This window comes from Triturus cristatus, chromosome 1_2 (genome assembly GCF_964204655.1).
Source record: "Triturus cristatus chromosome 1_2, aTriCri1.1, whole genome shotgun sequence".
NCBI lineage: Eukaryota > Metazoa > Chordata > Amphibia > Caudata > Salamandridae > Triturus > Triturus cristatus.
Window position 1 is genome coordinate 534,710,790 of NC_140580.1, and position 16,910 is coordinate 534,727,699.

At 43.9% G+C, this 16,910-nt stretch overlaps 2 protein-coding genes across 6 annotated transcripts in view; one reads left to right on the forward strand and one right to left on the reverse strand.

The window, feature by feature from the left end:
- Positions 1 to 16,910, forward strand: part of CRTAC1 (cartilage acidic protein 1) — a 1,509,269-nt gene that overhangs the window by 360,759 nt on the left and 1,131,600 nt on the right. The gene's annotated exons all lie outside the window — the stretch shown is intronic.
- The window catches only part of LOC146867580 (dynamin-binding protein-like), a 220,977-nt gene that overhangs the window by 78,189 nt on the left and 125,878 nt on the right, over positions 1 to 16,910 (reverse strand). The window contains exon 3 of one of the 4 annotated variants that reach the window (XM_085606344.1): positions 3,332 to 3,591. The exons of the other annotated variants lie outside the window; for them this stretch is intronic. Within the exon in view, the coding sequence (XP_085462470.1) occupies positions 3,381 to 3,591 (211 nt within the window). The 3' untranslated portion in view covers positions 3,332 to 3,380. Of the gene's footprint in view, positions 1 to 3,331; positions 3,592 to 16,910 lie in introns of those variants that run through there. 4 annotated transcript variants of the gene reach the window in all.

Genomic DNA, 16,910 nt, shown 5'->3' on the forward strand with positions numbered 1-16,910 from the left:
AGCCCTCTTGCATCTATGTTGGACAGCCCTGTCCTGGAGCAACTGCAAAAACACAATAACGAGAAGCAAAAGGGACTATTTTCATAAAAATGCTAGTGATTGCTCTTTTCGTGATGCTGGAGTGTGACTAATAGAGGCGAGCATGTGGGCTCCAGCCTGTCTCCAGCCTGGGTGTGTTGGCATTCTGGGTGGTTGGCAGAGTAACATCAAAGTGCAAGGAAACAGAATCTTTTGGCATGGCTGAAAGTGGCCCCCAAAAATAGAGAGGCAATGAAAGTATGTCCGCTGTAAGCTGGAGTTGCGGTCTTTCAGGCAGTGTAAATCTAGGACAGCACTGTGGCCTTGCAATGAAATGAGGTGAGGAATGACGACCGATCTCACAAAAAGTGATGTGCCCCGCTAACATGAACCCCCGACGCAACCCGTGATGCCCCTCCCAAGTAGCCCCCACCAACAACCCACCCTGGCCATGCCCAGGCCAAAATTCAAACTTCACCAGCTGCCACTGTTCTAAAGCCTTTTCAATGCCAGGTGCAAGATGAATTCAAGCACAGATGAGTAATTAAAATGCATGTCTATTTCCACCCTTATGCATCCTACCTCCTCTGCTCTCACCACTCAGCGCTGCTGCTTTGTTTTTTATCTAGTCTTCCCACATCCTTCGTTCCTAAAATGTATTTTCTACACTTGCTAGCAGAGGACATTGTTCAAATGACTTGGACTCTGTGTTAGCTGTGACAGAAGGAATAGAGTTGATTGTTTAGTTCGCCAATACAACACGTTCTGATTGATGTTATATTGTTGCTGGCAGACAGTTCCATTTCCTCAAAGATGATACATTTAAAAAAAAACTATTGTTTTACAGAACGAAACAAACAAGGTAAACCAGTTAGACTTTACCGCGCGGTGGCTGAACTGATCCATGCAGTAGACAGCTTCAGTGTTTCACAGGGCAGTTGAATGCTATGGGAGCCATGTTGAACACCTATTAGGCAATTAAGTAAAGTGGTTCAGAGATCAATTGTTTAGATAAACTGAATAACATCTAGAAAGCTCGAACTTGCTGCAAGGCAAGTGCGCTAGGTGACACCCATCGTGTAGTTCTCAAGGAACTAGCTACAACTCTCTAAGGATGGGAGATATGTTACTACTCTTTGTAAGTGCTGCCCCCATTTTAGTAGGTGCTGCAGTTTTTTTTCTTTTTGTGCACAACAAACCAAGGGAGATCTCTCAAGCCTTCCCAGTGGCTCTTGCAGCTCCAGATACAATCTAACAATTTCAAATTTGAGTTTACAAATCTTCCCCTGTGATCCCAACCGTGGGTATCCCCTCTGCGACAAAATATTTCAGAGGAGATCCAGTGTAACACAGTTGTCGCAGTTGCCATACAGACGGTCCATTCCGCCAAAGTTGATCTTTGTATAAAAAAGCAACACTTTACTAACAGCTTAGCTGTGTAAATGCCTCTACAGAGAAAAAAAAAGGTTCAAACAAAGTTTTAACATGCAAATCTATTAAGCAACAAGTCAACAATTCGAAGTATCTCCAAGTTGGGTGTTTGGGGTGTTACACACCCCTAAAAATGTATTCTGAAGTAAATAGTTGGGTACAAATGCTTTCAGTCAGGTAACAAGAAGGGTCTAATTTCAACTGGGATTTTTACATGCCCACTCTGTTGTCAAAAACACACAGCCTTGTCTATGTTTTGAATGCCTTAAAAAAGTTGATTAGTTTGCAAAAATATTGCAATTACCCCAAACAATCAGCACTCCTCTCTCTTTCCACTGCCGCTTAAGCCCCCCTTATATTCTGCTTCTCACATAATGTGATTTAACAAGTTGGAGTAGAGTGATTGTTGGGAAATCTGAAGCTCACCCCCCCGCCATTCCTACTGACCAAGCTACTACACACCTGGTGTTCACGTCCTCTAACTGATCATGATCTCTGTGCTGTTTGCAATAATTTTAAGAACAAGAAGGATTGCGATCCTCTTACTAATAGCAGACTACAATCGCTACAAAAATTACGCTAAACACTGAGTAGCATATTTACATGGAAATGGTGCAGCGCAGCACTGCGGCGTTCCAAATTTGGCAGCCATGGGTCAGTTCCGAAAAGCAGGGATGCACTGTATTAACGAAGATACGGAGCACCCTTTGCTTTTCCCCTAGCACTGGTGCTAGAAATAGCTGCTTAGTACCAACACAGACGACCATAGTGCGAAGGTGCTGGTGCTGGTGTTGCAGGAATGATTGTTTCTGTGCCGGAAGGTATCACTTCCTGCACATAAAAAATCAGTAATGGCGATTTGCTACTTCTATGTGCGCTGAATTCTGCAGCACATATAGAAGTAGAAAATCACCATTGCATAATGAGTATTTGAGTGCAGAAAGGGACACCTTTCTGCACATACACAATTTTTAATGGTGTTTTGCTCTTTCTATGTGTGCTGCAGAAAGCACACATAGAAAATGCATAAACAAGGAGAAATAGAAATATTTCTCCCCGTTGAGGCAATCTAACGCCTGCTTTTGCATGACATTAGTTTTTGGCGCTGCCTCTGATTTACACATTCTTGTAAATCTGGGGCAGCGTCAAAAAGCAATGGGTGTTGTGATGGAAAGCCCACAGCAACACCTATTGCACGCTCCTTTCACGCAAATAAATTGCATGAAAGGGTACCATATTTTCAAACGACATTAAGCCACAAAAAGTGACTTAACGCCGTTTTACAAATATGGAGCTGGGCATTGCTTCACTGGAACGCTGGTAAAAGTGACCTTCCGGGTAAACAATCCCCTTGTAAATAAACCCCAGAGTGCAAATAATGCAATCAGTGGGAAAAGAAAGTCAGGTTCTAGCATAGTAAGACTGAGCGTGTCTTCTTTCATGGTAGAGTTATAGTGCCAGGCATTCTTTTTTAGTGTTGTGCCTGTGGGACACTGTTGTGTACATAAAAGGGCTTAGAGCTTAGAGCCTGCCCTCACTTATCATTTGTTGGCCTGCGTGGCACTCTTCTTTACAGCCTCGTAATTCATCAAGGCAGGCCTAACATCATTTCCATTCCTCTCTGTGGAGCAGGGACCAAGCACTGATTGACTGAACTTAATCAGTGCCTGTCCGCTGCTACCCATGTGATTGAGGTAATATTTTGTTCTGTTTAACTTTTAGTGCCCTGCAAACAGAAGGTGTACAACTGGCAAAAATATACCCAGCAGAACGAACAAAAGTGGAAAGATTTATTTTCTATAGTTAACGTTCTTTTATTTTGCCAAGTCTTCTTTTCTCAATTTGCACGCTTGTTTTCTTTTGTTTTTGCTCATGGGTGCTGTTCTCAAAAGATGAGGATTATTTTAATGCAAAGTGACATTGTTTCTTTCTCATGTGTCATTTCTGAAATGATGCTTTAACACATAATCGTGCAGTACACTGTAATCCTCCACATTGATCTCTTTCACAACAAGGACAGCTTCTTCGGAAAGTGGAGCTTTTTCAGGATGAGACTCTGGAGTTGCATTAAGAAGCTCCATAAGAAGCAGTGGCCACCGCATAACCCTCTGGACGGGCTTGGTGAGGAAGTTTGTACCACCCCTGCAGGAGAGAGCATTAATAAACATTAAAACTATCAATGTAGCCAGTGCAGCAGGTAACACTGTTCATTAAATATATGCATCAATGTGTGCGTGGGGGGGTGGATGGCTGCCTTAGCTGATTTTTGGGCAATGGTGCAGTGCGCCAGAGAACTCTATTTTAAGCCATACCAGGCATAAGGAATATGTATCACCTGGATGTTGAAAGGGTGCTAATGATTACCAAGTCCCCTAAACAGACCAGGTTATGTGCCATGTGTAAGAGAACGTGTGCCGGATGATCTTGTGATACTGTGACACTCCAGTGACTAGACGCTCCTGTGGTTAGAGAGAAGACTCGCCCCGGTGAATGTCTGCTGTGCTTCACTACCCTTCACATGCTATCTACCTTCATTGAGTGTCACTAGTCTCGCCAAGGCACCTCACTGTAGAATAAACATTCACACACAAACCTGATTTGAACACAGAAGTAGCAGTGCAGTAGACAAGGAACCATTGCTTTCCTACTGCAGCTGAGCCTCTGCATCACCCAGAAGCAGCCTCTGGCTTTACTGCGCCGCTCCAACAATCTGCCAAACTCCTACAATCTGCCCCACTCCAGTCCACAACAATCTGCCCCTCTCCAATATAAAACAATCTGCCCCACTCCAATCCAAAACAGTCTGCCCCACTCCAATCTGCCCAACTTCAATTTAAAACAATCTGCTCCACTCAAATCAAAAGCAATCTGCCCCACTCCAATCCAAAACAATCTGCACCACTCCGATCCAATCCAAAACAATCTGCCCCACTCGAACAGTCTTCCCCCACTCCAACAATCTGCCCTATCCCAATCCAAAACAATCTGTCCTACTCCAATCCAAAACAATCCGCTGCACAACAATCCAAAATAAGTCTGCCCCACTCTAATGGGCCCCACTCCAGTTCAAAACAATCTGCCCCACTCCAATCCAAAACATATCTGCCCTCCTCCAATCCCAAAAAAATCTGCCCCACTCTAATCCAAAACAATCTTCCCTGCTCAATCAAGAACAATGCCCCACCCCAATCCACTCCAATCAGCCCTAAATTTCACCCATAGAGATGTCTTTCTTAAGTGCAGTTACATGAGGCTCCCCAAAAGGTGGCAATCTACAGCCCTGAATGTATTCCATAAACCCAGACAAATTGAACTCCTGGGGCTGACCGTAGTGTTCCCGATAAAAAGCAGAATATTGTTCCCTGATAGCTTGAGGATGAGTATGTACTGAACCGTCACTGCCTTCAATAGACTGAATTGTACCCCTTGACTTCCTGTCAGAGATTTGGTGAACTAGCACTTGACCCACCCTTTCCCCCTACTCGTATTGAAGAACCTGATGCTTAAGGCAGCTGGCAGCCAGCTAGCTTCTCTTTTAAAGCCCGCCCTAGAAGAGATTGTTTTCCAATCAAATTGAAAATAAAGCCTGTTCATTAAGTCCCCCTGTAACTATCGCCTGAGCATGGATTTTCTCAAACTGTGTAATTGGCTGAAAGAGCAGCCTACCACTGTCTCGACTATCCTTATTTTGACTAAAAATAAACTGCAATGTGATGCCCCTGATAAATGCCTTCATTGTATACCACACTATTGATGGGGGGGGCCGTACCTGTATTCACTTCTAAAAATCTAAAAAGTGAGCTGGACATATGCTTACAGTAATCAGAATTCAACACTAGATAGTGAGGAAAGGAGAATCAACGCCACTCCACCCTAGCCACGTGAAGGTTAAATAATAGTCATAAAGGGTTGTGATCAGAGGTGATCTTGGGACAGACTTCAATTTCTGTATCGTAGATCAGATCCCCCCTAGCAAAGACCATATCTATCCTGGAGTAATGTTTGTATGGAAATGAGTAGAAGGTATAACCGGGCTTAGCATGCCCCCACATACATCGCTCAACACAAGGCGGCGAGCTAGTTAAAGAACTGATGCCCTTGTTTTCACCATGCGGGGAGACGCTGAGTGGCTAGTGGAATCAGAACTGCAGTCCATAGCACAATTGAAATCACCCATTATAAGTATCTCCCCGGACCAATTCAGTAATTCAAAGCAAATGCCTTTCCAGTATGACAGGCTCATCTACATTTGGCACATACACTGTGCACACCACATATTTCTGGCCATGTATTCACAGCTGGGCAATCGCCTACCTACCCCTTGGGTCTGAAGCAGATTTTAAGCTCTGGATTTTTAACAGACAAAATGGCTACACCTCATATAGAAATAGATTGAGATGTACATGTAATAATATTGTAACCAAGATGCCTCAACAATAGGCAATCCTTATAAGCAAGATGAGTCTCAGTTAGAGATAGTAGTTGCGGTTTGCATATTTTAATCTCTTCCCAGACTAATTAGTATGCTAGACATGTAAAGGATGGAGACATTCCAGCTCATATATTTTAGCCAACCCTTTACAGGAAACCACCATCTTCGAGTGAGTCATCCTATGGCACAAACCCAGTTCCATATGTACAAAAAATAATATCAAATCATAGAGCGGCCATTGACCATTCTGACTTAGTCCACACCTCAACTCAACCACCCTAACCTTTGCAAACTTTCTTATTGTGGACATGCTTAACGTGCCCATCCTTCTCAGACCCCCACCCCTCGTTTCCGATGAAGGATTCATGCCCGCCCCATTGCTGTAGATGACCATGACAGCCCTGAGAGACTGTCTCCCCATGTCCCCCCTCCAACCAGCAACCAACTGTACACACCGCTGCTAAAGTAAGAGAGAGAAATAAAGAAAAAGAGAGGGGAATACGGGAACACAGGACTACACCAAAAATAAGACATGGGAAAAATAATTTAAATACCATTCGTACCCAAGCAATAACTTCAGTGGGCTCCCACCCCAAAGAGCACCAATCTCAGGGACATCATGCATATTTCAAAACTGATACTCAATAGACAAATCTACAATGCAGTTGTCTGTAGGTTACTAAGAGTATGCACAGCATCTATGTCCGTCCATCTTTAATGGTTTTAAGCCTGGCAGGTTCCTGTAAAACTAATTGAGCTCCAGCAGCCTTCAAAGGATCAACTAGTTTACGGAATTTCCATTGTCTATCCATGGCAGATTTGCACAGATCTGAGCCTACTGAAATAGGTATAGCATCAACTGCCAGAAGTGTAGCTGGGAGGGCTTTTAGAGAAATTACCTTCCTCAGCAAGAAAATGCTAATTTAGATGAAAGTATGACATGGATGTGACAGTTTTTCGTTGACGGTGGGTGCATCACTGCTCTGGTTGATAGATATGAGATGCACATCCATGTTCTAGTCTCTGAAATAAGAAAATGCTTTCCCAAACAATTGTACTGTAAACTGCCAGGGACCATCACCCTCTTTTCCTTCCAGTATTCCAAACACTTGGAGATTATTTCTCCTGTGGTGGTTCTCAAAATATTAAATCTTAGGCTGCACAAGTGCCAATTGTCGGAGACAGTTGTACTATCACCAAGACAGAGGGCTCCTGTGCTCCATCTGTGTTAGACGTTTCTGTGGATACAACTGGTGAGGAATAACAAAAGAGGGCACTGCCAAAATACCTACTCTCAGGAGGTGAGATAGCTGCAGGGCTAGTGGATGCTGCAGGGCTTGGCACGACGCTGCCCATCAAGCCTTGCACTGGTTGATCTGTCGGACAATCTAAAAATTAAAGCTGTGACTTCTCCTTTTAAGGTGACCCAGTCCTACAGCAGACTACCTTTACACCACTGCTTACAACCCTGTGCTTCAGGCACCGGGTTGCAAACTTGCCCAGCTGGGTAACTTTTGATGTTTCTCTGTATTTCTTACTGTTGCCCCAATAGTTTTGAGCGAGCTGTTTGTTTCTCCTCAATTGGGATGCATCAGAGTCCATCCAACTCCAATCTGTCCCATTCTAATCCAAAATAATCTGCTCCACTCCCGACTGCCCCATTCCAGACTGCCATACTCCAGTCTTCCCCACTCCAATCTGCTGCATCCGATTTCCCCCACTCCAATCCAATCCACCTCAACCCAGTTCATCCCACTCCAATCCACCACACTCCAATCCACCCTACTCAAATCCATTCCAATCCAATCTTTCCCACTCCAGTTCACTTCACCCCTAGCTAATCCACCCCACTCCCTCCCCAAGTCACCCCACTCCAATCCAAAACAATCTGCCCCACTGCAATCCAAAACAATCTGCCCCAATTCAATCCATTATTATAAATTATTATTATTATTTTCCACTTATCGAGTGCAAGGCTACACAGAGTTTTCCCGGTACTAAGCATAAGTAGAGATGTTGCTTGGCCCCAAGTGAGATATTTTTTTTTAAATAACCATGTTTTAAGGTGCTTGCGAAATAGAAGTAAAGAGGTACTGTGTCTTAAAAATTGCAGGAGGGAATTACAAAGTTTGAGACCTAGGTATGCAAAAGAGCGACCTCCTGTGCATGCGAAGCGAATTCTGGGTTTACAGCATAAAGACTGATTCTCAGATCTTGGTCTCCGGCTAAGTTGATATTGAGAGACCAGGTCCTGTATATAGGGAAGGCCGTGTCCAGCTATAGATTTAAAAATAAGGCATAAAGTTTTAAATTGCAGTCTCTTTTCAATTGGAAGCCAGTGCAGTTCACGAAGATCCATCCATCTCCAATCTGCCCCACTCCAGTCCAAAGAAATCTGCCCACTCTAATCTGCCCCACTCCAATGTGCCCCATACCAATCTGCCCCACTCCAATCTGCTCCACTCCAATCCAAATCAATCTGCCCCACTCCAATCCAATACAATTTGCCCCACTCCAATTCAAAACAATCTGCCCCACGCCAATAAACTGCCCCACTCCAATCCAAAGCAATCTGCCCAACTCCAATTCACACCAATCTGCCACACTCCAATCAAAACACAATCCACCTCGCTCCAATCCAAAACAACCTGCCTCATTCCAATCTAAAAGATTCTGCACCACTTCAATCTGTCCCATTCCAATCCAAAAGAGTTTTCCCCATTCCAATGTGTCCCACTTGAATCCAAAACAATCTGTTCCACTCCAACCCAAAACAATCATCCCTATTGCAATCCTAAACAATCTGCCTCACTCCAATCCAAAACAATCTGCGCCACTCCAAAACAATCCACCCCTCTCCAAAACAATCTGCCCCACTCTGATCCAAAACAATCTGCTCTACTTAGAGTCTGCCCCACTCTGATCCAAAACAATCTTCGCCACTCCAATCTGCCCCACTCGAATCCACGCTACTCCAGTCTGCCCACTCCAATCCACCCCACTCCAGTCTGCCCCACACCAATACATCGAACTCCAATCTGCTTTTCTCCAATCCACTCCAGTCTGCCCCATCCCAAATTGCCCCACTCCAATCCAACACAATCTGCCCACTCTAATACAAAACAATTGCCCACACTCCAAACCATCCCATTCCAATCTTCCACACTCCAATCAAAAGCTATCGGCCCCACTCCAATCTGCCCCTCTCCAACCCTGAGCAAACTCCCCCACTCCAATCCACAACAATCTGCCCACTCTAGTCAAAACACAATCCGTCTCACTCCAATCCAAAAGCCTGCCCCATTCCAATGTGTCCCACTCCAATCCAAAACAATCTGCCCCACTACAATCCAAAACAATCTGCCCCACTCCAAAACAATCTGCACCACTCCGATCCAAAACAATCTGTCCTACTCCAGTCTGCTCCACTCTGATCCAACACAATCTTCCCCACTCCAATCTGCCCCACTCAAGTCCTCCAACTCAATCTGCTCCTCTCCAATACACTCCTGTCTGCCCCGCTCCAAATCTCCCCAGTCCAATTCAACACAATCTGCCCACTCCAAACTGCCCCACTCCAATACAAACCAATTGGCTCTAATCCAATCCAACCCACTCCAATCTTCCACACTCCAATGAAAAGCAGTCTGCCCCACTCCAATCTTCCCCTCTCCAATCCAGAACAATCTGCCCCAGACCAATCTGCCCCAGTCCAATCTTCTCCACTCCAACCCACCCCACACCAATCCAATACACCCAATCTAATCTACCCCACTCCAAACCACCTTACAGCATTCCAATCCACCTCACCCCAATTAAATCTATCATACTCCATTCCCAATCCACCCCACCCTACCCCATTCCAATCCAATCCTCCCCACTCCAATCTAAAACAATGCGCCCCACTCCAATCTGTTCCACATCAATCTGCCCCAATCCAAACCATCCCACACCAATCAGCCCCACTTCAATCCAAAACAATCTGCCCTACTGCAATCGAAAACAATCTGCCCACTTCAATCCAAAACAATCGGCCCGACTCCAATCCAAAACAAGCTACCTGCTCCAATCTGCCCCATTCCAATCAGCACCACTCCAATCCAAAACAATCTACCCCCTCCAATCATCCAATCCAAAACAATTTGCCAAACTCCAACCTACGCCATTTCAATACAAAACAATCCACCCCACTCCAATCTAAAAATTCCACTCACTTCAATCTTCCCCAGTCCAATCCACATCCCAACTCCAATCCAGTCCACTTCACCCCACTCCAATCCACCTCACCCCAATCCAATTCACCCCAGTCCTATCCAATCCAATCCACCTCACCCCAATCCAATTCACCCCAGTCCAATCCAGTCCATTCCACCCCATCCCATTCCAATCCATACCAATCAAGCCAAATCAAATTGACCCCACTCCAATCAACCTCACCACACCCCACTCCACCGCACCCCACTCCAATCCAATCCATCCCAGCATAATCCAATCCACCTCAATCCAATCCACCCTACCTCAATCCAAGTCACACAACTCCAGTCCAATCCACCCGATCCAATCTGCTCCAATCCAATCTACCCCAATCCAATCCACCCTACCCCACTCAATCAATCCAACTCACTCCAGTCCACCTCCCTGCAATCCAATCTACTCCAATCCACCCAACCCCTGGCAATCCAATTTACCCCCTTCCAACCCACTCCAGTCCACCCACCCCTCTGTAATCCATCCTACAGTCCAGTCCACCCCAATCTAATCCACTCCATTTCATTTCATTCCAAACCACTCCAATCTAATACACCCTTGCCCTGTCCACCCTATTCCACTGCAGTCCAGTCCACCCCCCTTTACTCAAATCTACCTCACTCTACCCCAATCCGACTCACCCCACACCAGTTAGGTCCACCCCAGTTATTCCAATTCATCCAGCCCACCACACTCCAATACACCACACTCCAGTCCACCCTACCCCAGTTCTGGCCACCCCACTCAATCCAAATCCATCCAGCCCATCACACTCCAATCCACCCCACTTCTGTCCAATCCACTCCACTCCAATCCAATCTATCCCTCTCCATACCACCCCCTCGACTATAATTCCCCCACTCCAATCCAACTCACCCCATTTAAATTCACCCTTCCAATCCACCCCGTCCAGTCCACCCACTTCTATCCACTCCACCCAGATCTACACCAATCCAATCCACCCCACTACCTCAATCCACTCCACCCTATTCAATGCCACTCTACTCAACCCCACTCCACTCTTCGCCACTAAACTGTATGCCACTCTGCTCTACGCCACTGCGCTCTGTCACTTAGCTCTATGCCACTGCGCTCTATGACACTGCACTCTATGACACTGCATTCTATGACACTGCACTCTACGACACTCTCTGCCACTGAACCTCTGAACTCTACTTCCCTCTGCTCAACTCTACGACACTCTGCTCCCCTCTACTCATCTCTACGACACTCTACTCCAACAAATCCAATCTATGACAGTCTGCTCCCTTAACTCCACTTTAGGACACTCCACGCCACTTCTAGCAATGCTGAACAGCAGCCACACTGGTGTACAACATGGCAAAAACACATTGACAAAGTCAACAGCTGTTCTATAGGCCAGACCTATTGGCTTTGCCAGTGCATTTTTGTCTACTGATTCCAGGTTTCTGTTTGCCAGTTCCTTACATCTTGAATATCTGTAAACGTCTTGCAATACTGGACACTGGTTCAACATCTTTGCAACTAGTTCTGCAGCCAGTGGAGGAATAGGGGCAAGATCAAGGTGCTGTGCTGGCACACAAGGATCCGACCATGGGGTGTAAATGGGGCATGCAGTGACAAAGTTAAATATCAAAGCTTTTCTTTACAACCTTCTCCAGAGAGGGATGATAAGAACAACCTCACTAACAAGTCACTGTCCTCTAGATTCTCTGAGTGGTTGGTGAAGAGACACCAGACAGAGCACTAAGAATGTTGCACAAGATGGCAGAGGCAACATACATGTTCCTAAGGGAGGCAAAAGGAAAACTATTGCAGAAAAACCTCAAAAATACCCAAGCCAAAATAGATGAATAAACAAAATCCTAAAACTAAAATTCTAATTAGAACTCGGAAGTTAAGACTAGGGAAAACCCCCAACTCAACAATTATAACTAGAACATGGATAGCAGAAACTAGGTAATGAAGTGCAGTTGGAAAAGAACATGATGAAGGAGGATCATGGAACATTGACCCGCATAGAGCATCAGACTTCGACCCCTAACAGAATACCACATCTTGTTCTCGGACTGCTAACTGTCGCACTTATAACCGCACCAGATGTAAGCCTCTTTCCTTTGTTTCATTGTTCAAAGAAGTTAGGCCTCAAGAAGTTGGGGAGTCACCTGCAGATAACTATTAAAAAAAAATCTCAAAGTCTTGAGTTTAACAGTATTTCCAAGAGGGACGCAATATATATGGATCCAACTGTTCAAGGCAACTGGGCAGGGTCTGTGAAGACTCATGGTTGTGTTCGAGGCATAAAAGTGTAGCACCCCCCACCTCCCTTAGAAGATCTGTAAACCCTCCTCAGTGATGTATAAAAGATCCGACCGGAGGATTATGTAATGCTTCAGACTGAGACTCTAAAAAGCAGTTGCTAAGTGGCAGAATGAACAGTGTTCTATTCAAATTCTGCTTAAGGCAGAAGTATCTTTCAGTAATTTAATGTGCAATTAACAAAGCTTAGCAGGTATTACTCTAGGATCTGGTTCAATTACTCAGTCTGACCATAGGACTGAGTGAAAACCTGAAGACAATGGTTGTTGTAGAACCAGTTCCTTGCATACTGCTTTCCAAAAATGTGAGAAATACAGAGTAGTATTAGAAATAATCTTGGGAGGGTAGCCATGGAGATAAAAGATCTCAGTACGGAAGACTTGTGCCATCTCCTCCTGAGCAGTAGGTGTTCCTGACAGTAAAATAGACCTAGTAATAATAGACTTTCATCAAAGTACTCTATTTATGCCGCCTTTTCCATCTCTCTTAAAGGATACATCCTGTCGAATGGAACCGTAGCGTCAGAAAATATCGATGTGACAGTTGTATTCCTTTGATGGTGGAAGGACAATTGTAGGGGTACAGCTCTCTCACTCACTACACCAGAACTTATAATAAATCCATCTAGTGCTCATACCATATCAGTTTCTTTTAGTACTACTGGAATGTGGTGTCGATTGGCCCATTACTTGTCCTTAAATAATCCTATAGTTCCGTAGTCTGTCATGACGGAAGGTTCCACAGATGATTCACAGTTGGTGACTAGCTTAATACAGCGCTTACTAATCCTATGATCCAGTAAAATTAACTTTGTATTCAAGCCTTCTTAGAGGGGCATGAGCCAAGAGAGGATCAGTCACCACTCTCCCCATTCGAAGATAGCCGTGAATAGTTGCCTTTTATTAGGTCGATATGATAGCGTTGCTCAGCACACTCTGCTTAGATTAAGTCCAGTTCTTAACAGGCAATGCTCATGAAACTGAGTTTGTAAAAGTCATCCCTTATCTTCATAGTCCTAATCATACAGGTTTCTTGTAGATAAATCATTTCATTTGACTTGAAATTACTCAGGGCTACAATAAAGAGATTTACATCTGCCAGTAGTAAAACTTGTTTTTCATAAAACCAAATAAACTTTAAGTGCAGTAATGAATTAAACAATAAACATACCAAATCATATGCCCATATCAAACTATATCCATCTATCTTATTGTTGTTTACTTTTGTGGCTGCCTGTACAAAAATCTTATCATAAACTGTCATGATAGGCCTGGTAAGAAACACCACCATTTACATGCTCATGGGCCAGATGTAGGTAAATCTGAAATACCGATTTCTTAATAGCGAATTTTACCGATTCGCTATTAAGAAATCGGTATTTCCTATGTAGGTAAAGATTCGGTAAAAAATACTGAATCCTTAATATTCCTTATTACCGAATCGATAATTGAGATTCGGTAATAAGGAATACCTACCCATTCATTTAGCGATTCAGTATTACCAAATCGCTAATAGCGGGAGCACTTTCAAGGGTGCCAGGGTGTCAAAAGGACACCCTGTTGCACCCCTGAAATGTGCATGTGTGCACATGTGGCGCACATACATGCCCTAAGGGCATGAATGTGTGCCCCATGGCACTTAACAAAAAAACAAATAAGTGATTTTTTAAAGGAAATCGGTAATTACCACCAACTTGAAGTTGGTGGTAATTACCGATTTCTTGAGGCTCAAAAGCACTTTTTAATGTGCTTCCTACATTGCATTTAAGGAATTGGTATAACCGATTCCTTAAATGCAAGAGCAATAAGGAATCGGTATTTACCGATTCCTTATTTACCGATTATTTACCTACATTAGGAATGGCTAAATACTGGTCGGTAACGCCGAAATTCAGTAAATTTCAGCGTTACCGACCGGTATTTAGCCACCTACATCTGGCCCATGTTTCTCAAGTTGCCTTCTGTTATACACACATTCTGGCAGATGCATCAAAGCTTTTTGCGATCGCAAACGGTGCAATTTGCAAAAATTGGCCGTTTGCAATCTCAAAATTAGCTTTTGCGATGCATCAAGGGTCAAGGCCCTCGCAATTTGAGAATTCACAATTAATTGCGAGTTCTCAAATTGCAATTACATTTAAGGAATCGTATTTTGCGATTCCTTAAATGCAATGCAAGAACCACTTTGAAGTAGCGATTTTGCTACTGGGGGGCGCAAATTACCATGAAGTTAAACTTCATGGTAATTTGCAAAAACTTTGATAAAAGCACTAAAGTGCATTTTTCAAAGTTGTTGGTTACACACACACATGTCCTTGGGACATGTGTGTGTGAGCAACATTTGTGCACAGATTAATTTCAGAGGTGCAACAGGGTGTCCTTTTGACACCCTTGCACCCTTGAAATTGCATGAGCAATTTGCGAGTACCACTTGGTACTCGCAAATTGCGCATGCAATTTCCCATTCATTCCTATGGGCCTTTAGGCCCATAGGGATGAATGGGAAGCCATTCCTTATTTGCGAATCGCAATTTGCGACTCGCATATAAGGAATGTGCAGGAATCGCTATTTTCATAGCGATTCCTACATGCATAGGCTTTTGCGAGTCCTTCATTGCGATTCCATAATCGCAATTAAGGACTCGCAAAATATTACCTTGATGCATGTGCCTGAAAGACTTTTAACATACATTTGCATTCGTGACAATGCAGGATAGCATTCTCTGAATCAGATTACATTTCCACTTTGTAGACACACTATCATGACACCTTGAACATTCAGTACAAAGGGATAACGTTCACTGTGCAAATGTCATTATTGTTATTGTCCAGGAGGCGACAAAGCTATCAAATTAGAATAAACAATTGTGGCCTGTTAGGGGTTTCAACATAGCCACATGGGTGCGTTTTATGATCTATACAGAACCACTTTCTTGTTAAAGGCAGTGGAGCACTCAGCTGACCTTGCAAGGTCACTGCATGCCGGAATTCTAGCTCAGCTAAATCCTGTTTACCAACACCAGGGATGTCCAGCTGTACACCAAGACGGACAGCCTGATGACACGTACCAGCATGTAACGGGGAGTTAGACCACCCAGCAGGGATTTGACAGATTACCCACCCTAGGAAAGACTAGATGAGGGAGCGCAAGGTGGGAGTACATTATACACAGTACTTATATGCCCGCATATATTCACTGCTATAGCACAATGGGGGAATCGTTTATCGTTTCCACTGGTCTCATAATACTAATTGCACTATTGTGTTTCATTTTACTGATTATCATAGCACCCATATTTCATACAAGAATCATAATGCTTCAATAAATTGTAAAACGGCTTGCTGAGTATTTCTTCTGTAGTTTTTTGGGTAGGCATGACAGTCCAAACTAAATGGTTCTAGCTCTGTTACCACAATTTCTTTGGAGGATCGGGGTTGTCATGTTCTAACTCTTGTGCACACGTTTGTTACCCTGTTAGGTTAGGGGTGCAGTTGGTATACTGTGGGTTAGCAAGACTACTGGCCCACATGTTCTGAGGGTGTGCACGGAACCAGTCTGGCACAATCCTGATGTTGAGGTTGTCCTACAGAAGCGCAGTTTTACCGGAGAGATACAAGCCATACAACAGTATATAATGATTTTTCATATTTTCTTCAACTTTAAAGTTGCATATTTTTACAATGATATAGTTTGCCATAAATAATCCTATAGCTCCACAGTCTATTATAATGGAAGTCTCGAGATTTAAATTAGCAGACCAGGATGAGGAAGTCTGCAGTATTTATTGTGGAAACATCATCAGTATTACTGATTCAGATTTTCTTTTGAAGGGCGTAGTGAATTTGAAGACTTGCCTACCTTCCTGGAGACTGAGACTGGAGTTCCCTTCTCTCTTTGGGCAAATTGGACACATACATATCACACCACTCTTTTGACTGCAATATAAACAGAGACCATGTGTCCTACGGCTCTTTCATTCTTCCTGAGACAGAGGTCCTCTAATGGAATCTAGCTATACAGGATCTTTGGCATTTTCAGAGATTAATTCTGCGGACCTAGTTACTGAGGGTCACAACAGTGTAGGGCGTGAATCTTGCCCTCATTGCATATCAGTCTTTCTCTCTACGATTTGATGTTTTTCTATAAACACATTTCCATTAATCCTTGAAGAGTCTAATGTTGAGCTACTCTGGCAGGCTCATCCTTAATTTGATCTCATAGCCCTCCATGAAACAAAGGGTACTGTGTTTTTCCTGCCACTCTGCTTCTATTGCGATCTGCATAAACCTTGCTACATACATGATCATATCTGAGGAGCCCTGACAAAATAAATGAAGAGAGCTTCTTAGGTGGAATTTAAGGGCATATTTACAGGCCCCTATTGCCACAGGAACATCACTTTTATTGATGTTCTTGTGGTGATAGGGTCTTCGTCTTATTTACAAGGTGGCGTTTAGCCACTTAACTTGGCTTAATGCTG